Consider the following 22696-nt stretch of genomic DNA (forward strand, 5'->3'; position numbering starts at 1 on the left):
CTTTTGTTTGCTGTGCCTCTGTTGGCTTATTAATCTAAATAATTAGCACAACATTTCAGGAATGCAAATTTTATTGTGTTAAAAATGCCCACTTGTTGCTGTACTTGTACTTTCACCAAACTATGTTGCTTATATTATGTATTAAAAATGTTAATTGACAAATAATGACTGTAGATTAAAAAAAAAAAAAATCATATTCTGATAATTATAAAAAATATCTGGACTATACAGAGTCAAACACATATGAAAATACTTTTTTAAATATAAATCTTTTAAATCAAAATGCCATGAAATAAACAATTTCAGATTTTCATCAATAATAACCAAATAACAATTTGGTTGATAATAAACATGCACTGATCCAATACTGGATTGAACATCAGTGTCCAAATACTGGTTCAGCTGATACCTAATTGGACATATAAATTGATGTCAAGGCTATTTAGAGGTCATAGTTGGTCCAGGAAGTCTCTGAATATTTGAACTTTATTTATACAAAGTTGTTTTGGAGATTAATAACAACTACATAACCGACTTGGATTCGTTTTGCCATGTGTTAATTTTGTGTAAAGGAAACAAATGCTGTTTTCAGCCTCTGCATCAGGTTTCGGCAGATACTTAAAGCTTAAATAGTTTCAAAAATGATATCGGAACAGAAAAAGTAAGGATTCAGCTCTGCACTGATTCAGCTTTTTCTGTTCCAATACCACTGTTGATACCTTGCCTTTAAGTATCTGCCGATACCAGTAAACAAACTGAAAATATGATTTATTTATTTAACATACAGTAAAACATTTATCCAAAAGTGTTTGGTAATTACAGAAAGGTTTTGTAAAAATACAAGATTAAAATTTTGAGACGTTTGGGCCAGCAAATCGTTTTATCACACCAGTTTATAAACTAAAATAGAAGATTTCCATATCTGCACAGATATCCAACACCAGTATCGTATTGGTGCTTCTCTATGAAAAAGCTGGTGCATCCCTCGCTGATAATATATTCAAAATATCTCAAAAGAAATATAAATTCATCAAAGACTAAGTGACTACTAAAATTTGATTTTTTTTTCTTACAGCAATAACACATTATGGGGTTCCCTGGAGGAGCCAGATATAAGTGACCCCAAAGAATTTGAGGACCTGTTCTCTAAAGCCACTGTACAACCGAAGAAAAAGCCACTGGCTGAGACCTTTGAGAAGAAGGCCAAAACTAAGAAGGTACCTCCAATTATCTCACATTAGCATTTTTTATTGAATGTATTCATAGATTAGATTTGCTGCAAGAAATCTGCTTCTCAGTCCATGGGCTGTAGTCAGTATTACTGTTGAAAAACCTCTTCAGACAATCTGCAAACTGTTCATGGTATTACTTCATGATTTTTGGTAGGTTCTGTGCCAATTCAGACAGTGCAAAACAGTCACTCTCAAGACATTGATTGCTCCTCTCCTTGGCTCCTCATCCAGGCTTATTCTCCAGAGTGACTGGTTTTCCTCACTGTGCCAACACCAGATCAATCTGAGTTTTCCCTTACGACTTATTTTCTAATTTTGGACAATCCACTAGACTAGAATGATGTTGTCTTTCCATCTGTGCTAGCTTTAAAGTTATAGTTAAAACAAATAGTGATGAGGAAAATATGAAAAAACAGAATACTTGTGCCAGATTGATCTACCATCCCCTCACCCAGTAAAGACCTGATGCTGCACTCTGCACTTGAGCCAGCACTGTCAGCATTCTGGCTGCCTTGTGGTCTTCAGTGTGGCGTCTAAGCAGTTAAAAAGTGTCCAGTGCCCCAGACCGTCACCTCCAAATCTATACACATCTGATCAATCTGTGAAGACTCCACTGCTCCAGAGGGCAAGAGCCTGTCCAGCCTGAGAAGTGTCCGATAAGTCTGGTCACTCTGAAACATTTGATCCAAGGGAGACAGCCACATCCAGACAGTAATCCCGCTCACTCTCTCCTTTTAAAGCTTATGTCAGCCCCAAGAAAGACTGACCACGCTCATGGAAATGTGGAGTCCTTAAAGTCTTTTGTATCAGTCAACACAACCAGTGTTTCTATGGTCACCAGTAATAATGTAGGTAACATGTTTATAATGAACCACTGTGATTGCTTACAACTACAAGAAAAATAATTTTCTAGCTATGTCCAATTGATTGAACAGGGCTGTGAATTAAAACAAACTTGTTTATGTAATCATTTGTTGTATCGTTGAAGAATGCCCTGGAGGAAAAACGATCAGAATCACAAATTGGTTTCTGAGAATTACAGCTCTCAGAGGCCAGACAAATAAATGCAGGGACACTTAAACTGTATATTTCTTGAGTCAGTGAAATATACTACCAGATTGTTTATCCCTCAAACACACAGTGACAAATTTATTCATACTACTCCCACTGGAATTCCCTCATTGTGGGACAAATAAAGATTCTCCTATTTTACTAATTCCCCTATAACCTCTCATAATTTCAATTAATTCCTGTAGAAGATTTTTGAAGAAATTCCTAGAATTCTGCAAACCTAAAGGTACCTGAGCCTATTCCATCCACTTATCCCAATGAGTGGATTTAAAAAAAAAAAAAAAAAAAAAAAACTTTCTAGGACTTTGAAGCTCAGTAGGGTCTGATACATTAAAGGAAGACCTGCAGCAAAACCACATGCTTATTAGAGTCAAATAAAATACACTTAACGCAAAACATTGTTTCACCGTGGGAACATGAGATGAAATATGGAGGGGAACTCAGTGCTGTAGATTCAGTAGAAGTGAAACCTCTTGTGTCCTGTGCTTGAAGCAGACTTGAAGTGGTCTGTCCCTCAGACATGTCTGTCTTTGATATGATGATGAACCTATGTCTGAATGCTCATGTGTGTCTGCGTGTGATGACAGCACGTCCTCACACTCATTACACACTTGCTGTGAAAGTGTTGCCAGATCATGCTAAGCCCGGGCCTGGGGCTGTACATGAGATGAAGTGGGAGGAGGTGGAATGTGTGTGTACATTATGCATATGAGCCACTTCCCCAACATTTTTCTCCTCAACAACTCCAGCAATTCAGAAAGTTGAAAACTCATTGTGAAAAAGCTGATGCCTCCACGGGTGAGTTAATCTTTGTCATGTGTGCCATAGAGAAATCAAAGCTCTTGTTTACTCTTGAGTCTGTCTCTCTGCCTGGATTAGCATATCAAAGCTGAAGAGATGACATTGAAGAAAGCTCTCCCGTCCACGCAGACCAGAGCACACTTGACCTGAGCTATAATTGCAGTCATGTGGCTACAAGACCCTGCATCTAGACTGGGCACCTATAGGACTCACTCCACAGCTAGGTGAAGAACAGTCTTAAAAGGAGATTGCTCAGAGTATTTTATGCCACATTTTGTAATCAACTGGTGAATTGTAATTCCCTGTAACAACTATATGCAATTCAAAATGATCAGATTGAATAAATCTTAAAAGCTCTCTTTCCCAGTTCATGCAGTGTATAACTTGCGTGTTGAATGGTCTATTTGAATTTAATTAAACAGTAAAAATCTTGGCCTGGTATTCTCAAACCATTAAAAAGAGCTTGATTTTGCACAGTTTGGCCCTTGTAAATATGGCTGGCTTGTCCATAATGGTTTTTTTTCCCAATCTTGTATTAGCTTAATAGCTTAATTAGCTCATAACGTTTAAAAGTCAAAATTATTGTCCTCACATTTTTAACAGCATCTCATTCCAGGTGTTCTATTTTGTTACCAAATGCCATGACAAAGCGCATTATTAATCCCCTGCATTATTACACATCCCCTCTTAAACTGTGTATACTTTATGGGAAAAGCAGGTTATTGAAAACATATTTGAATCCTGTGATGTGGACGAGTGGGCGTCAGATAATAGCCACTTGGTCATATTGAGCTCTGTGCTTGTTATTGTAACATCTGCCGGGCTAATTCGCACACATTTCCAGACGGACACTCAGCGCTCTTGTGTAAACTGTGGCTCTGAGACTGCATGGGCCTGTCCTCTCCTCCGCTAACATCCCCCACCTGCCACAGACACCTACCACTTTATCTTCATCACTGTATTTATTTTCATTGAGTGCTCTCTTGACTCTCTCCAAGATCCAAGAGCTTCGAATAGTCTGCCTGCATCCGCTAGAGGGAGCTGTTCTGCCTCAACCTGTCACCACTTCACCCTCACATCAGTTGTCTGTTCTCATTAACCTAACCGTCGAGGCTAATTGGCGGCTTCTGCAAACCACAACGACTTGGGTATAGGGGTCCTGGGCAGCTTTTAGTGTGGCCCGTCCAAAGTGGTTAATTAAAGGTGTTGGGGAAAGGGCTGGCTGTGGAGTGGCCAGAGTGGGAGATCCTTAGTGATCCAGGTAATAGAGGCTAGAAGCAGCATGGCACCTACTAACACTCCTGTAATGCAATACCTACTTCTAAGGCAGGCTCTTTCGGACAGCCCAGTAGCCCACAAATGCCATAATAGCTAATGAAGAAGCCTGACACATTAACTTTTAGAGCAGGGCTTTACCTTGCCAAAACTCTCCCTGTCTTTACGGCTAATTCGGTCATAAGTAATTGTGTCCATGTGTAGGGACAAATAAAAATCCTGTGAATTTATAGTTTGTTCTAAAAAGGCCCTTGCTCTTCTAGACTGTCCTTTAATGGTGCCACTTCTGCCTTTGTACTTTCACTGGCACCTGATATTTTTCATAATCTGCTGCATGTGTTTGTGGGCAAATGAAGGTGGGAGGGGTTAGTGGGGTTATTTTTTTGGATGGGAAAGCTTAGCAGAGTTGTCCGTAGAGCTAATGTATTCGTATATGGCGCGTGAATGAGCCAATAAGATTAATATGTAGTTACTTAGAGATAACGTCCCACTATTCCTTTGATCAGATCTGATGTGTCCTCATAGCCCTCATGTTAGGATAACGTAATAATAATAGCTATAACATGTGCAATGATATATGCTAAGAGTACACATCATATTATAGATAGCTCTTTAGAGGAGGGCTCTGAGATTAATCGCAATTGAATCAAATCCAATTTCCATGAACACAAATCGCAAAGGCTGCAATTTTTGCGGTACCATAATTTCTTACCCTATAGTTTAATCTGTATAAACATCTTGTGAAATGTGATTGTTTTATTGTGTTTATCAGTTTATAATTTTGCTAATTCTTTTTGATGTGTTTAAGATGTTAACTTTGAATAGAATCCTATTATCAAAACATAATTGCTCAGCTCTAGTTTGTTGTTTATTGTTGCAAACTGGCTTAGTCGTAGAATCTGACAATACTGTGAGGATCTGCTTTCTAATTGGCTAATGCGCTTGAGAACCAAATACAAAAGAGACATTTTAAAATACAAATGTTAAACACATAAAAGCCAACATATTCTTGTAGAAATCTCTTGAAGACAAATCTTTGGCTAATCAAATGATTTTGGCAGGATTTCCTTGGCCACTCAGTTGACAAGTGGCCTTAAGTCTTTCAAGCGGTCTATAATAACTATAGATAAACCGGATGAATCTAACTTGTATATTTTTCTTCCCTAGATTGTGAAGTTGTTGGATGGGAAACGCTCACAAGCTGTTGGCATCCTCATCTCGAGTCTGCATCTGGACATGAAAGACATTCAACAAGGTAAAAGTCATGTCTTTTTAATTGTATTTACCGGAACTAGGAGATGCACACATAGATCATGATGTACAGGGATAGTTAAGATTCCACAGTAATGGACTCAATTTACAGCAGTGTTGAACAGTAAAGTGAGGACGACTCCTGATGAAATGCAGACCAAGATATTTATAGAGACAGCAGCACTATCATTTCCTAGTTCTTGGACAGCTACCATTTCACGATACAGACTACAGACACTACAGTTTTGTTTTGTGCTTCAAGTGGATAGCTTTTCCAGACATGGCCAGTGCAAAAGAGACATTAATCAGTTTTTAGATATGAGATAAGTTGGTGAAATGGAAGCAATATTTTGTAATGTTTTGTTGAGTTGTTTATTGAGTTGGAAGATATGAGATAAAATGAAATATTTTAAAATAAATGGGAATCTGCAAAGCAAAGCAGGTTCTGGTAACTGATACGTAAATAACATTATCTTAAATCGCAGCACTTTTTAGAGCACTCCAACCTCACTTAAAGGTGTACTATGTAACTTTTTAATTGGGGCTCTGTCACCTGCTTGTTTCTATGGATATGTCATTGCTCATCTTGGAATGTTCCACAGTATGACATTAAACAAATCTATCTTACAGTTATTCAATTACTGGTGGTTTTTTATCACAAAAATAACTACACAAACAGGCATTCTGACTGAGCGGGGTTGCCTCTCCACAGATCTGACTTGTAACTTGATATGATTTGGTCTCCATAAAGATAGAAAGGTTTAATACCATACTGTGCAACATTCCAGACAAAGCAATAACATCTCTACAGAGAAAGGAAAATGACAGACCCTCCACCAGAAAAGTTACACAACGCACCTATAGCATTGACATTCAAAATGATTAAACTTGGATTATACTAAAGGTAAATTGGACTAGTGTTCATGTGAGACTTTGTGCTTGCCGCCTGTTAGTCTGAGCACGCGGCCAGTGGATCTGTTTATTGTAGCCAGTGACGGTTTCCACAAGCATAATGGGGCTGACACCCTGCTAATGATCTAAGCATGTACAAAGTCACCTTCTACAATGCACTACCACATAAAACTACTCGAAACGCATGTACCAGCCCCTCTAACCTTTTTACCTATTGTCTGTTTGAAGAAGTACGTTCCCTTAACGAAAAAAGCCTGCACACAGTATGAGCCTCCTTGTTGTGTCCTAATAGGAAGTGTAAATCTTGATGATAAAGGACAGCATCTTAATAAGTACTTCTAAGGCTCCTAGTCCAGCTCGGGTGCTCTTTGTTGCCATATTAAAAGGACATGGGACGTGTAATGTAATTAGAGCTACATTGAGGAGGAAGGTGGCACTCCGGCTGGGGGACCTGGAGGGCCACCATGGTTCAAGGGCAGAGAAAGGACCAGCCACACACACACATGTTCCCCTTACACGCTGGTGCGACTGGCCAGGGCGGGAGTGGAGGGAGAGTGCCTGGGAGACTTTGATCTGCGGCCGTGGAGAGAGATCCGGCTCCCCCTGGATCAGAGCGCTCCCGTGCCCAACACCCCTTTGGTTTCAATGTGTGTGTGCTTATATATGTGTGTGTGTGTGTGATTGACATCTACACGGTTCAGAGAGCGAATAATCCACTCTAATAAGATGTAGGAAATGGACCTCCAGCGTTCCCTGTGATCCAGACATAGGAAGCACATTGACAGCTTGGAGAAGGGAGCAATGGGAGTCAGGATGCACAGAGTTAGTTTATTACTCTGTGGTTAGTGTGCATAAACCCTGCAACCCAAATCAAACCACAGATCTATTTAAATCTGCACTAACTATGCACGTAATCTGTAAAGCATTCCAAACAAATAAAGTATAAATACAATGATGCAAACTGACATAAATATAAAACACATCTCTGGTATAGCGAGAGGGAGAATGAATATTGATTCCATAAACATAAATGAGACACACAAACTGTCGGTTCAGAGAGAGCAGCAGACAATATGGTGCACGTCTAGTCCCTGTGTGACAGTGACTAGACGTCCCCCCCTTTCACCCCTCTCTCCCCCTCCCACTCCTCCTTCCCCTGCTCTCTCAGCAGACACACTTTTGTCCCACACAGGGCCATAAACCTGTGACACCTCGCAGACACAGCAGCTCCTGACTTTCACTTTTATCACTGTGGAGCCCAGGATAAGCACAGCTCAAGCAAGTTGTCTGACCGTTGAATATCATAAGCAATGCTCTTGTAAACTTTTTTTTATTGGCATTTGCCTGTTTGAAATCATCTCCAATCTCCACCGTGCCATACATTAGTATATAGGAACTTATGAAGGAGTTGGCAACATTTAAATTCTACAGTTCTGAGTGAAATTACATGGCTGAAGTGTGTTTACATCTCCAGATTGTGTTTGTGGGACTGGCAACAGTTAAAAGGCTGAATGCTTTGGCTGAGATCTGGTTCATTTATATGAGCGGAGCATGCTTTTAATGAAGATGTGTGTTGTTCCAGCTCTTCTGAACATGGACAACACTGTGGTGGACCTGGAGACCATTGAGGCACTGTATGAAAATGTAAGTCACACAAATGATATTTGGTATATGTTCTAACTAATTAGGAAATATGAATGCATAAATGCATAAACCAATAGAAGCTCAGTGTTGGGCTCTGTGTTTTAATGTGTTTGAGAGTTTTTCTCAATCTTTATGAACCTCTGCATCTGTTTATTTGTAGTTTTTGGGTCACCATAACATTGGAACTCAGTATTAATCAAGGATGTAGAGCAAACCAATTGTACATTTGTGCTGTAATTTTCAGAGGGGCACCAGTGATGAGTTGGAGACAATAAAAAATCATTATGAGACTTCCAAGGATGACGAGAACAAAGTGCTGGACAAACCTGAACAGTAAGGTCCTTTTTAATATTGTGAAACTTAAATCTTGTCCCCTATGTTAACGAGGCCCTGGCGTACAGCCTGCTGCTCTTTGTTGAGCAGAGCTGTCAGTGGCTGCCTGAGTCATCCTGACTGTAGCTCTACCAGCGGGGGCTAATCACAGGATGTCCTCCTGACACCTCTGTGTTTACACAAGTCATCCCACATCAGGCCGGAGCAGGCTTTGATCAGCGCCCGTTAGCCGCTGCCACCTTTCCCTCCAGTCGACCTTGTGGGCCTTTTCAGATGCAGCCAAGCAGCACCACTCATGACCGCTCGCCACACTGACTCAGCCGACCTGCGCGGGAAAGAGCAAAAATAGTTCTTCCTGTTGGACACTTTGTTTAATTCTGTCATAACACATCACACCCCCATGTCCTCCTCTCCTCCCTTGCTTTTCCAGATTCCTCTATGAGCTCTCCCAGATTCCCGACTTCATAGGCCGCGCTCACTGCCTCATCTTCCAGTCCACCTTCTTTGACACCATCTCCTCCATCCATCGCAAGGTGGAGGTTGTTGTCAATGTCTGCAACGTAAGAACAAAACATTGTAACCACAACAGAATCCAAGTCCAGTCTCTACATTTAGGACTAAATAGAATGCTCCAACATATTATTAAAATTGTGGCTCTGTGACAGGAGCTTCTGGAGGGCCCCAGTTTACGGGATGTCCTGGGTCTTGTTTTGGCCTTTGGGAACTACATGAACGGAGGCAACAGGACAAGAGGCCAAGCTGATGGCTTTGGACTGGAGATCCTCCCTAAACTCAAAGATGTCAAGAGCAGGGTACATCCACATTATTCTACATTGCCCTAGATCAATAGAATAATAATGAATAAATATTTCTTATTTATTTGTATAGGACAATCAAATGAACCTTGTTGATTATGTGGCTTTGTACTACCTGCGTAACTTTGACAAGGTAAGATCAAGCATCTATCTGGCAGTATGATTAACTCAAACCCTGACCGTATCTGTGGTGTCTCTGTGCAGCATGCAGGCACGGACAAGAGTGTGTTCCCTCTCCCGGAGCCTCAGGACTTCTTCCAGGCTGCTCAGGTGAAGTTTGATGACCTCACCAAAGATGTCAAGAAGCTCAAGAAGGACCTGACAGGTGAGCAGGCTAATACTATGTATTGTAATGTACATACACTTTCAGCTACATTCGGTTTTGCAGTCTGCTCAACAAACTCCAGATATTGAATGTTATGATGAAGCATGTCCCATATCCAACCACAAACTCTCTTGTTTCACTATCAATAAGAAACCATTATAAATCCTACTCTTATAACGTGCTTTTGTTTTTTAAACCAGAGCTACTTTTAACAAGGATCTGCCCCTTGAAATACTGTGTCTCTAAGTAGCTTGAATTGATGGCTCAATAGGATTCTGCTGAAAGAGAACATATTTTGTGCTTGTAACATGTTGGGCGCCAATCGAGTGAGTAACCCAGCCATGCAGCCAGTCAGTCTTGGCCCAGGCCAGGCTGAGGTTAAAGGCGATGGCCCGCAGTGGCCCTGGTGTCTGTGGTTATTTAAATCAACCAATAATATGGCATGTGAAAGCAATTAGATAAGCGGCGCACTCTCGTCTCCATGTTTCATATCGCTGTTAAAGCCCGCTCCTCTCTGACCTGAGGCCAAAATACAAAGAGTCGACTAAAGCTGCCAGACCCACCTCAAGCTGTCACTCATTTATTAGGAAAAATGGAAGACTTGAGGACAATAAATGCAACATAATGGCCAATGTATTTGATGTTTTGTTGCGGCGCAGTCTGGCACAGTAGTCCTGAGGCTAATAGCATCACAGGGAACGCACTCACTGTGGGTGTTTGCTGAGTTCCACCTATGACTCGAACCATTTTATCCTCTTCTGCTTCTGGGAATAATATTTATACAAAGCTATTATAAACCAGCCTAAAGAAAGCAACTGGTCCTAATTATGACCTGTATCTAAGTGTTGAGGGACAAAACCCGAGTCACACTTTCATTTAGCAACACCACAGTGAGGAGGGGTTTATCTGAGGTGGAGCGGTCAGTGCCCTGCAGCTGAGGTCAAAGAGCAGGCGCTTTGGTGAGAACTGAAACAAATCTTTGTGCTAATCTCTCCCTAATCAGTGTTTAACCTCAGCAACAATTGTTTCTAATTATTTTAATAGACTTGTCCAGTTTTTTTTTTTACCTTTCTTTTCTACAGACTTATGGAAGCACAGCAGCATAATTTACCTAAATATAATATTATTCTTATATCCTTTTGTTTTTAATTTAATGTTTAATGCTCTGAACACAAGCAAAAATAAACACACAATAAAGAGGCACAATAAACTGTATTTGTTAAAGTTCAGATATGGGTTAAATAGGTAAGTTTAGGGATTAGGTTGAGGTTAGACATCTAGTAATGATGGTTAGGAAAAAAATGTAAGTCAATGGGATGTCCGCAAAAAGTATGTAAACCCAGCATTGTGTGTGTGTGTGGAGGGGTGTGTGTGTGTGTGTGTGCGTGTGTGTGTGCGTGTGTGTGGAGTAGTGTGGAGCCGCAGGTCGTCCTCTTGGCCCCCTATGCCCTCTCTCTCACTGGCCTGTGCAGAAACACGATCCTCTTTTGATGGGGCTTCCTGTTTGGGGAGAGGGTCATGACCTCTGTGTGAGCTGCTCTCAGGCTGGGGCAGACGGACCTCCACCTCTACTGTAGACCACCACAACACATACTACATGCAAGCTCAACCATGTGCTCATCTTCTTATCTTACTACCTATTAGGATCTCATTATGACCATATCATTTTGCGTACGCAGGTGTTGATTTGGATAGAACAGAAAGAGAGCTTGTTTGCTGCCGACTGGAGTTTATTCTTGCATGAGTCCCGGGTGAGGCATCCATCACTGTGGCAAATCAGACTGTACTGATTTTAACAGGCTTTTAATGTCAGCTCCAGACACAGCCTTTAGCCTGAGCCCCGTTTTACAACAGAACAGCTCTTATCCCAGCAACATATGTGATGGGCTCTGACATTAAGACAGAGTGAAAGAAAGATGGTGTGGCAAAGGTATGGATATTACAAAAACATGGACTAAGCAATACAGTAACTATACTTTTTAATATTTACTTTATGTTTTAATGTTACTGCTTTACTGGTTGAACAGAAAGACTAGATTTTAAATACAGGAGTGAATTTGTGCTGAATCATTTGACATTTACACTGTTGACATAGGAATTGTAGCTGCTGGTATGGTGTTATGATTTATGCAGTAGTTTGTGTGTGTGGTTTGTCTTTAGACAACTTTAGATTCCTAGTGTCAGCAAAGGCGTCTCTGACACATTTATCAGACAGAAATATCCATGAGGAACCTTGTTCATGAAACCATGGCACCCACAGCCTGCTTAAACACTAATCCCAGACTACCACTCTCCTGTATGCATGTCTGATAAGGGTAATTACACTATAGTGCCATTTTATAATGTCTTGACTATGTGAGGACATCAAAGTTGACATTTTACAAACCAGAATACCAGAATATAATTCTGTTTTTGTTGATTACAGCCAACACAATTATGGTTATGATATCAGAGCACATTATAAACTTGTTATGTGTGGATAAAACCTCAAATAGGTATTAATAATGAATCAGACAGTCATAGTACATAATGAATAATAAAAAAAAAAAGAAAACTGTAAAGTATGGACCAAAAGATAGTGATGCTACAGTCAGATTCAGAACCAGTTATCATATGTGTATGACTTATTTATTTTATTTATTTATTTATTTATTTATAAATATAATAGTGCCTGCCTTAATAGATTTAAAGCAGTCCTCCTGTGTACAGTTTTGTAACCACAGAAACGTCACATCTCCATGATCACATGATTCCTGTTTTCACCAGTGCCTTTTGAATAATCCAGAGTTCTTGGATGCATATTGTAGTTTCATGTTTTGTATATCTTCGTGCATTTAGTCCAAAAGTCCATAAAAAGCTGTAGCTGAGCTGCAGGTGCAGTGGGCCTGTGAGAGCGTGAGAAGCCCGCTCACCCCTCACCGCGGTGACGCAGCACACCGAGGCGGCTCCGCGGACCTGTTAATGCTCTTGTTGTGTTGCTCCACTATTTAGCTATGCACTCATAAGAAAGTGAAGGTATTTATGACTGCCAATAATGACTTGCAGCTTGTTTGTGCGGGGGCTTACAGTGGGAAGGGAGCAGGCCTGTCGCGGCTTCCTCTGAGCGTGAGTCGGACGCTTTGGCACCGTAAAGACAGACAGATCATCAGCCATGTGCGCTACACTCTAAATGAGCTTTTGGCTTGACTTTTGCATAATACAAGTTAATTACATGGAAGCAATAACAACATGCACAGTCACATAAAACGTGAAGTGATACGCAGCTAATGAAATCAGGACCATAAAAAGCAGCTGATGTCAATGGAAGTATGGCAACATGTGCTTCATAATGTTCTATATTTTATGTATGGCGTCATGTCAATACACCAACAAGGTGTGAGATATGGAAATACCTGATTGTTTATGTCAAAGTAAATTTCCACTTCACATTTTTATTTAGAGGGTGTTTATGACTTTTTATGGGCTGTGTATACATGTATATAGTGCATATGGAATTTTAATAGAGGATCCTACAGTAAAAGTGTAGCTCTTTGCCGTAAATATTTTACCACTACATTGATAAAAGGTTGGAAAATCTGTTTGTGTTTATAGTTGAACATAATGAAACACGACATTCAAAACCAAGCTCTTAATAGTAATAAATTGTATTAAACAGGGAAAAACATGTCAATTTAGGGCTACAATAAATTCCATATTGTTGCTATATATCACTGAGGCCCAAATAAACCCAAATTCATAATGATTTTCTCAAGACACATGAGTTCAATAAAAAAGACATTGTGATCTTCATGTCCTATTTTCTGTGTCCAACAGACTGTGAGAAGAATGTGGAAAAAGTTTGTCGCAACTCTTCAGAGGAACATATCGAGCCCTTTAAAACCAAGATGGAGGGCTTCATTAGTGCTGGTAAGTGTCCTTTTATTGAATTATTTTGGTAACCTGTAAATTAATTTTAATAATTTACATGTATAGATAAAAATATAATTTTTATTGCTAGTTTTTTAATTGAAAATTACTTTTGCACAAATTTACAACCAATGTCCAAAGCCCATTTTCCCTTAGACATTGAACGTAGATGTTTTAAAAAGCACAGCAATTATGATGTTTTTGCCGTGTCAGACAGTCTGCTGAGTGTGTTTGTGTGTGTGTGTTTGGCCACGCTGGGAGAGGGCGTCTGGGTGTGCTGTAAGACAGCATGAGGACACCAGAGGACAGGCCTGTAGAAGGGATCACATTGCCCCTAACATGTCTCCATGTACTCCGGACTGCCATAAAGCCTGCAGGACTCCTCTAGTGCAGGCCTTGTAAAGAGGGACCAGCCTCAGTGGATCAGACCTAAGACCACCAGGACAGGGACTAGACACAAACTAGACCCAAACCAGACAATCCAACTTCTGTCTGGACACTGTAATGACAGCTTCTCACTGGGTATAATATTTCAGTTGAAGTGCAAGTTACTCCTAAATAAATAGTCTGTTATTCTGAGAGTTACAAGGTACTGCAGAACCAAGTATGCAGTTTACTAAGATGTGAAAGTCAAACTCCCCTTGTGTTTGGAGTTAACACCATCTCACTTTCTGCTCCACTGATAATGACCTTTTAAACATGGGTGTTTTTCTTAGGCAGTTTAATACACTATTATGTATTATCAAGACCACTATTACTACTTGTTAGGCTGGGAAAGGCACCACCATCAAATACAACTCCCCTCCATTCGTCATTCAACATTTTAAATAAAGTCTACGAATTACATTGTGTGTTAGAAGCTCACAGTCGAGCCACTGCTCCTCCAGACAGTGTGGAAGTGACTGAGGATGCAACCACATGCCTTTCTTCACTTTTTGTCTTTTTTTTTCATACTGTTCTTTTTCTAAAGATCTTATCTTCCAAAGTTTTAGTCTCCAAATGACATTGTGCGTTCAGTGCCTACATAAATTTAATGTGTAAGAAACAGTTTGAGACTGAACTGGACTACTTTTTCTTGAAATGAGGTGCCCTGCCTAAAGTCACTCTTCACTTGGATAAGTATCTGAAGACAGACAGCGGGCAGGACTGTGGGCCTTTCTTATACAGACATTCACAACTGTCAAAAGCCCATTATGCTACTTCACTTTGACAAAGTGGATTTTCGTTTCTGTCACATCACACAGTACAGTGGAGAATGTATTTGTTGTAATGTAATTTGTGATGGAAATATATAAACCCTAATTCAGTGTTAATTGATTTCAAAAGATCTTTTTGACAGGGTTTCTTTTCTTGTGTGAATCTGCCCAAGTTTGTCGAGGCAGACGTGGCAATACCTCAAGGCACACTGGTTGAAAATCATTGCTCTGTGTTCTGTGCAGTGGTGGCTATGATATTTCATTCTTAATTCGTCTCTCTAAATAATAGTGCAAGTTTTGAGTTTCACCTTGAGACAATAGTAAAAGCTAAGTTTTTATATGAGCTTAGTCCAAAAATGGCATCCACATGTCTTTTGGCTGTTTTGTGCTTGATTCCTGACTAGTTGTTTGTTTGTGCACACCAGGCCTGTTTTTGGATCATTTATTCTTGGAGGGGCAATGTGCCATGTTATTGTCCATTCATCCTCTTTAATCCCCATAACAGTCATGGCAAGTATCACAGGATTTAAAACCCAGTCTACGGTCTCCACAGGCTACAGAGTGACTGTTGTGTGCAGAGCCACATCTTGAGCATAAACTGTCCGGGGGAATACTTGTAAAGAAGTACTTCATAAATGGAATTCCTTGGTGCTGTGCCGCTGGTGAACGGAGAGGTGCGTAATCATTGTTCGTGATGATTCCATGACTTCAAAAGGCAAAACAAAGCAACAGTTCTCACTTCAAAGCATGGCCAGGCAGCTCTTAAAGTCTGACTCATCTGAGACTTAGCCCCTCTCAGGTAAATGACCACAGATACATATGCTACACACATTGAACAGTTATTATTAATGGGGAACTTTTGTAATGATTTGTTTAGTTTGCCTTTGCTGCGATGGGTTGTGAACTCAAAGACCCTGCCACAAAGAATAACGTTTTCCAGTTTTCTTACTCGTCTAATATATACAAGCGGATATCATGTTACAAAGTGAAGTGATCCAGATTCAAAGTGGACTTCAGTGTGGTGTTAAAGCCAAGGATTGTTAGGTGATTCATCTCCGGACGGTCCTTCTATTCTTTTACTAATTATGTCAGAGAAGTAATTGGTGTAGTTATATGATTTATGTGATCAGAGGCAGAGAGACAAATATTGGATCAATATGTTCAAGTCTAACTGTGTAACACCATGTCTGGATCGTGGACAGCAATCTCACTGTGGAGTCAAAGGTGCCATCCAACACCTCTCTTACCCTCAGAACAGAACAATGTCAACTTGGATGTTACTAACAAGAAATAAATCAGTATTTTTTGGAGTACAACAATAAGTCTCTTCCAAAAATTTAATACCACCTAAACTTGTATGGATTTGATTTTATCATGTCAAAATAGTAACTTTTGTTTAAACTATTATTTTATTGAATTAATTAATAATTGCATTTATGTAGTGGCTTTTAAGACACCCAAAGTGCTTTATAGTGCATCGTTCATTTGCATTTGGTGGTAGTAAGATATTATTGTAGCCACAGCTGCCCTGGAGCAGACTGCCAGAGGTGAGGCTGCCAATCTGCACCATTAGCCCCTTCGACCACCACCATCACTCACATACACCACTATTATTAGTCTTAGTAGTTTTAGCAGTCGTTTATTCCATCATTTTGCAGCACTACAAAACAAAACATAGACTACAATCCCATAGATCATGACTGAAATACTCTTTTTTTTTTTTTTAAGGCTTCTACAGTGTTAGACTTTTTAAAATCATCATTCAGGTTATTCCATATAATAACCCCTCCAACAGAAATTCAGTCACTTTTTTTTCTTACTTCTTATCTTCATTTTTTTTAAAGATACCTGTTCCTTTAAGGTTATACTGACTCTTTCTGTACTCAAATAACTCCTGTAAACAAGGAGGAAGCAGATGATTATAGGCCTTGTACATCATTATAGCTGTACTCAGGTCAAAAAATGTAAGTACTTTTACCTTAACAAAAAGAGGATTTGTTAAGTTAAAAGTATGCACAAGTTCACGGTTTAAAATGATAAATTTTAAATTCACGGTTTAAAATGATAAATTTTAAGTTCACGGTTTAAAATGATAAATTTTAAGTTCACGGATTAAAATGATAAATTTTAAGTTCATGGTTTTAAATGATAAATTTTAAGTTCACGGTTTAAAATGATAAATTTTAAGTTCACGGTTTAAAATGATACATTTTAAACCATGAACTTGTGTATACTTTTTCTTTCTTACTTGTTTTTAGGCATCATAATAATGCTGCAATATTGCTCATCAAATTAATATTGCAAATTTAATGGTCACATTTTCATAATCACATAGGCTCCAACGGTTTTCATAATATGCCATTTGCTAACACAACTAATTTTATTAACCTGACAAATAAATCCTGTGATAAAGACATCTATACTGTGATTAGTTAGTTAGTTCACATTTCAGTCCAAGTGTTGCTCAATGTTCCTGGAAGTGTTTGACTGTTGTTGATTATAATACCTAAATTCTAAATCTAAAAGCAAAAAAAAAAAAAAAGAGAGAATTTTTATTTTTTTTTTTCAAAATCATATAGCTCTACTCTCCTTTACAATTGTTACTTGAGTCAATGAGCTTTAACCTTGTACCATACATCAGTTTGTCCATTGAATGTACAAAGCCATGTGCGTTTCCAAATAGTGCTGACCCATATCTGTCCTGTGGAGTGTCTCACAGCGGGGACCACAGGTGAACCTAAACGACTCTGCCCCCTCAACAAAGTCTGACCCCTCCGCCCCCTTCACCCATGTCCAACCACTCAAATCCACTCATCCATAATGTTGTATGTTGAGTCTTTTGGCTTTTGTTCCGTTTTGAACCTGGAGAACTTTCCCAGATTATTCTTAGACTGTTTCCATTTTTAATCAGATTATGTTTGAACGGATTGTCAGAATGTATTTTTGTCCTTCTATTTTTATCCCACAAGACAAAGACTCTGGCGTGGTACAATGTTTAATCAACTATCTTTCTTCCCATTCTCTTTTATTGTTAGCCTTTTGAGACTGCTGGGGATGTACTGGCAGACACATTTCTCTTTGTCCGGAGCATATCATGGCTAATTGAAAACAAATACTGGCTTCTAATCTTAGCAAAGTGTAATTTTTTGGACTTTTTTTGGAATTTTGCGTGCGCACACTTCCGAGCTGTCGGTGACTCAGACTATAATAGACTGGCCCTCTTTCAGATGGAGGCCAGTGACGTAGAGCCGTGAGATTAACACAATAGTAATCGGATGTTGTTAATGATGGTTTCCTGTTAAAGGTGAGACCAGATTCACAAAGACTGCCCCAGGCTTGGATCCAGTGAAGTTTTGTTTTAAGAATTCTGGCAGGGATAGACGAGTTAAGAGCTTACATACATGTGGATATAATCTTGGACAACCAGCATCATCTGTGTAACTATTTCTTGTTTGACAATAATGAATCAAATACTTAAACTAGCTTTACATAATGTTTTCAGAATATTGTAATTATTGTCAGAATCTTGGTATATGGCATGACAGATAAGTCCATGTATCATTCTTTCATTCATTTTTCAAAATAAAACCAAAAATAAGAAAACAAAATACCAACTATTTTCTTCATTATTTGTCTCTAAAACCGAAATTAAAAAACAAATAATGATTAATTTTTTCAGTTTTCGATATTGTTTAATAATAGAAAAAACAAATAACGTCCGTTTACCGTTTCTGTGACATAAACTGCGATGTCGAACTTTGCGCCGCATACAGACTGAACCAGGACTTAACCAGGACTAAACCAAGACTGAGTGTTGGGACGGGCCCGGAGGTGCGCCCGCATAGACTGTTGGGTGATCAGGACTGAGATCAGGACCAGACCAGACTGAGACCAAGACCGAGACCGGGACTGAGATCAGACCAGGACCAGAGCTGGACTGAGACCGGGACCAGATCAGAACTGGGACCAAGACTGAGACCGGGACTGAGACCAGGACCAGATCAGGACCAGAGACACAGCAATGGGAAATGGCCATTATTCGTTTTTTTTCCATTATTCATTTAAACACAAAATCAAAAACTGAAAAAACAAATCATTATCTTATATATTTTTTCATTTTGGTTTTGGAGACAAATAAGGAAGAAAATAGTTGCTGTTTTTTTTTTTTTCGTTTTTTTTAATTTTGGTTTTGTTTTGAAAAAATGAATGAAAGAATGATACGCAGATTCAGGTGGTGTGTTTGTGTTGACATCGTCAATGACTTTTATTCACAACTGAACTTAAGCTACAACTATGATTTATCTTATTCAACTCAATGTTTTTTTTTCTAAAAGTGGACACATTCGCGTCTCTTTGGAAAACTCCAAAAGGTGGAGGGACGGAGGACCACTATAGCTAACTATTTTTTAAAAAATCCCTACATTTGGACTTGTATTTAGCAGCAGTGGCTCAGTTAGTGGAGCTGTCACATCCACTGACCCTCATATTAGTGGTTAGATCCCAGCTCCCACATATGAAAACTGGCATTGTGCCCTTGGGCAAGACACTTTAGCTGCCTCATTCCCTGTGTCTACGTACACTGATATATGAATGTGTGTGTGAATGGATGACTAGTCCTTTGATGTAAAGCTCTTTGAGTGCCCATTGTAAAGAGCTGCATAGTTATGACTGTTAAGTATTTATCATTTATTTCTGTATTGTGCAATGACTACCCTTTGCATGTTTGACAATGACTCTTAAAACCAGACACAGTTCTGGAGAATAGACTGCATCACTTTGTTATCTGGCTGCTAGGTACAAGCCGCCGTTTGGAAAAGTGTGTCAGAGTTTTAAAGCCCTAATTTATTGTCCCGCTCAGCATGCACGTCTCATAACTTTCTAGTTAGCGACTACTGGTTTCATGTTTACACGGTGCGCCCGAGCGGGGGAGAGAAACTTCACACATCCTCAGCCCCTCCGTGGAGCTGTGCGCCGCTGTCCCACCTCTGCTCAGTCCCACCAGAGGGGACCCCAGGCGCCAGGCCCACCCCCGCTGGGACCAACGCCACTGGCCACAGCCCCTCCCTCTCACTGGCCAGACATCATTACCTCACATGTAAAAAGTGTCCAAGACGCTCAGTGGCTTAAGCTCACCTTCTCCCAATAGACCCCCAAAATCTGCCTTTGAACCATTTTTTGGAGACTTCCACCTCTTAAATCTTAAAGCAGAAAAAGGTCCCCCATCATTGTAAAAAGGATGAATCTGGAAAAATGCAATAAATCTGAGATCACAGGCTCACTCTGGCCCTAGATAAATTCTTGCACCTCAGTCTGGCCCACCGCTCACATCTGCCTTGCATTTGGACACTTTTACATGGCAGCAGCCCACAGAAGCCTTCACAAACCCTCTGATTCGTACATGTATGTAGACACATCCACTCACTCCATGTGTCAATGCATTCACTAAGGGCCAGCTTTTACTGAGGCCTTACTGTCTCTGTGCTACTGCCTCTGAAGCCCTCAGCCCACCTCAGCAGGTGGATCCTGGAGACAGCGCCCCTACATGGACAACACTAAATAGGATTTATGTTTGTGGTTCATCTTGTTCTTAACTATCCTGTTGTCCTATCTAAACTGATGTGTTTCTCTGCTCACAGCCCAGAAGGAACATTTAACTGAGGAGGAGCGACTCAGTGCTGCACAGAAAAGGTAAGGCTGTGTACACAAAATATGACTTCATATATTTAGAGTTCAATTTCATCAATGATGAAAAAAGAGCGTAATGAAATAAAGTTGACTCATATCTTTTTGGAACTCACCAACCAACTGGAAACCACATCATTACAAGTACACAATGACAGCAAAAATATTAAATGCTAAAGATGAAAAACGGTGATGCCAAAATTGTGAACTGGACTTCTTGTGGGAATTGTGACTTGTCCCATCCCTACTCACAAGTATTCCCACAATCTTTGCAACATTATGAGACTGTAAACTCATCATTCTGACTTATGACTTACCACCAGAGGCACTGTCTTAAGTTGAATTCCCTCCTCTCTTTATGATGACAACTCAGCTCAAATTGTAGTTAGAGTTTCTTTGATTGTAAGTGAAATCTTCTCGTGTAGTGCTTAAGCGTAAAGATGAATTGCCACTCTCTGTGCGCGCCCACCACATGCAGTGCGGTGCGTTTATGGCCGGACACCCTGTGCTTCCTCCCCACTCATCCGATCCCTCTTATCTGCCATGTTTTATGCTCGGGCCTCTCCAGAGTCCTCCAGCGCGCCTGATTTATGGGTGCGAGACACACTGGCAGCCGCTGCGCTTGTGTTCAAACCAAATCATATCTGGAACATTTCATATTGGAAAAAGATGGTGTAACGCACAAACAAAGCCAGCCGATTATTTTTTTCGCCTTGTTTGGACAGGGAGCGGAATTGTTTGCTTTAAATTGTAGCTCACCCGCTTCCAAAATAAATCACCAAAAGCACATAAAGGAGAAGGCGAACAAGGCCGGACACAAGAAAATGGGAACTATAAACAATTTGGAAGATGATTATTCTGGACAATACCATAATTCAGAGAAGGTTCCAGACTGTTTTGTTTCATGGTGGTGTTTTTAGGCCAAAAGAGTCACTTAGGGACAACTCTCACCACTTTCTGATTGATATGGTCATATGCTGCGAAGGGGAAATGATTCATTAGTGCATTGATTGTGTTTATAGATGTCTTACCTGTAACTTATATTGGCTTATACTGAAGTAACACCTTGATATGTGATGTCTGTTAGTACTATACTATACTATACTATATTCTACCTCTGCTGACTATAACTGTCACCTGTAGTTTATGATGCCAGCGCCTCAATATAAAACCATAGCCTAATGTATTTTTAATGCATTGCTTCAGTTATAATAATATAATTGTAAATCATTTACTAGGAAATGGTTATTACATTTATTCAGACTTGGTACTGGTACAAAGTGTGCAGGAAATCAAAAACAATGACACAATGATGCCTTTGGTCTTTTGGAGGTGTCATCTTCATTTGGTTCCAGTTTTTAAACAGTAATTATTAAAATTAGTGTCTTAATTCTCTTTTTTACATGTCAAATTGTACAGTGAAGCCATCATTGATGTATGAAGATTCTTCAAGTCATTTTAACACGTTTGAGTGACACCACTTTAACAAAAGGGCATAGAGCTTGGATCAAAAGCAGGCCGTGGCCCAGTGCACCTTTGCTTTAATGAACTTTTGCTTTAATTTTAAATAAAGAGAGAACTTCCCGACTGGCGCTGGCTGGAGAGGACCGAGCAGGAGGGCGGGGGCAGTTCCCACAGAGCCACCTCATAAAAGTGACACGCCGTTGATGAATATGGGCGTCAGCGGGCTCTCGGGCCCTGGGTGGGCTTTCACATCTGTGCAGATGACAAATCAGCTGCAGCAGGCCCAGTGGCAGCAGCGGCTCCGGCCACAGTGTCCAGTGTTAATGAGGACATAGACAACATGTACTTAGTGCTACTGAATCTGTCCACTTTAGCCTCAGGAGGATGCACTGGCTTTATGGGGCTCTAAGTCACAGTCAAGTCGTAGTGAGACAGGAGTGAGGGAGGAGGGAGCCTTTTGTATAACACCGACTCACACAGACCAACAACTATGTTGTTCCTATTTCAACAAAAAGAAAAGGTCTATTCAAGCAGTTCATTATTGTGAGCTGTCTCTTTTTAATTGCTGCTATTAGTAAATGCAACAGTTTGTTGGTTATATATCATATTTATTTAATTCACATGTTGTTGCCTTTGTAAACACTTAGCTACAGAGTTTAAATGATGGTACACTGTATTTCAGTTTAATTTCAAATTAATGATCATCAGAAATCACAACATTACAAAATTTTACAATTAAGTTTACAGTGCAAACCAATAGCTCCATTTGAATATGATTAAATAGAAACT

The 22696-nt window shown here is 39.9% G+C and overlaps 1 protein-coding gene across 1 annotated transcript in view; it reads left to right on the forward strand.

Annotated features, from left to right (window-relative positions):
• Positions 1-22696, forward strand: part of LOC110155615 (formin-1-like) — a 47185-nt gene that overhangs the window by 20266 nt on the left and 4223 nt on the right. The window contains exons 6-15 of the mRNA XM_055155022.1: positions 1076-1217; positions 5547-5634; positions 8125-8186; positions 8431-8519; positions 8950-9079; positions 9185-9331; positions 9408-9467; positions 9539-9659; positions 13473-13565; positions 20398-20449. Of these exons, the coding sequence (XP_055010997.1) occupies positions 1076-1217; positions 5547-5634; positions 8125-8186; positions 8431-8519; positions 8950-9079; positions 9185-9331; positions 9408-9467; positions 9539-9659; positions 13473-13565; positions 20398-20449 (984 nt within the window). The remainder of the gene's footprint in view (positions 1-1075; positions 1218-5546; positions 5635-8124; positions 8187-8430; positions 8520-8949; positions 9080-9184; positions 9332-9407; positions 9468-9538; positions 9660-13472; positions 13566-20397; positions 20450-22696) is intronic.

This window comes from Boleophthalmus pectinirostris, unplaced genomic scaffold (assembly GCF_026225935.1).
Source record: "Boleophthalmus pectinirostris isolate CB_2022bp ecotype Guang Dong unplaced genomic scaffold, ASM2622593v1 HiC_scaffold_10, whole genome shotgun sequence".
In the NCBI taxonomy this organism is placed as follows: Eukaryota; Metazoa; Chordata; class Actinopteri; order Gobiiformes; family Gobiidae; genus Boleophthalmus; species Boleophthalmus pectinirostris.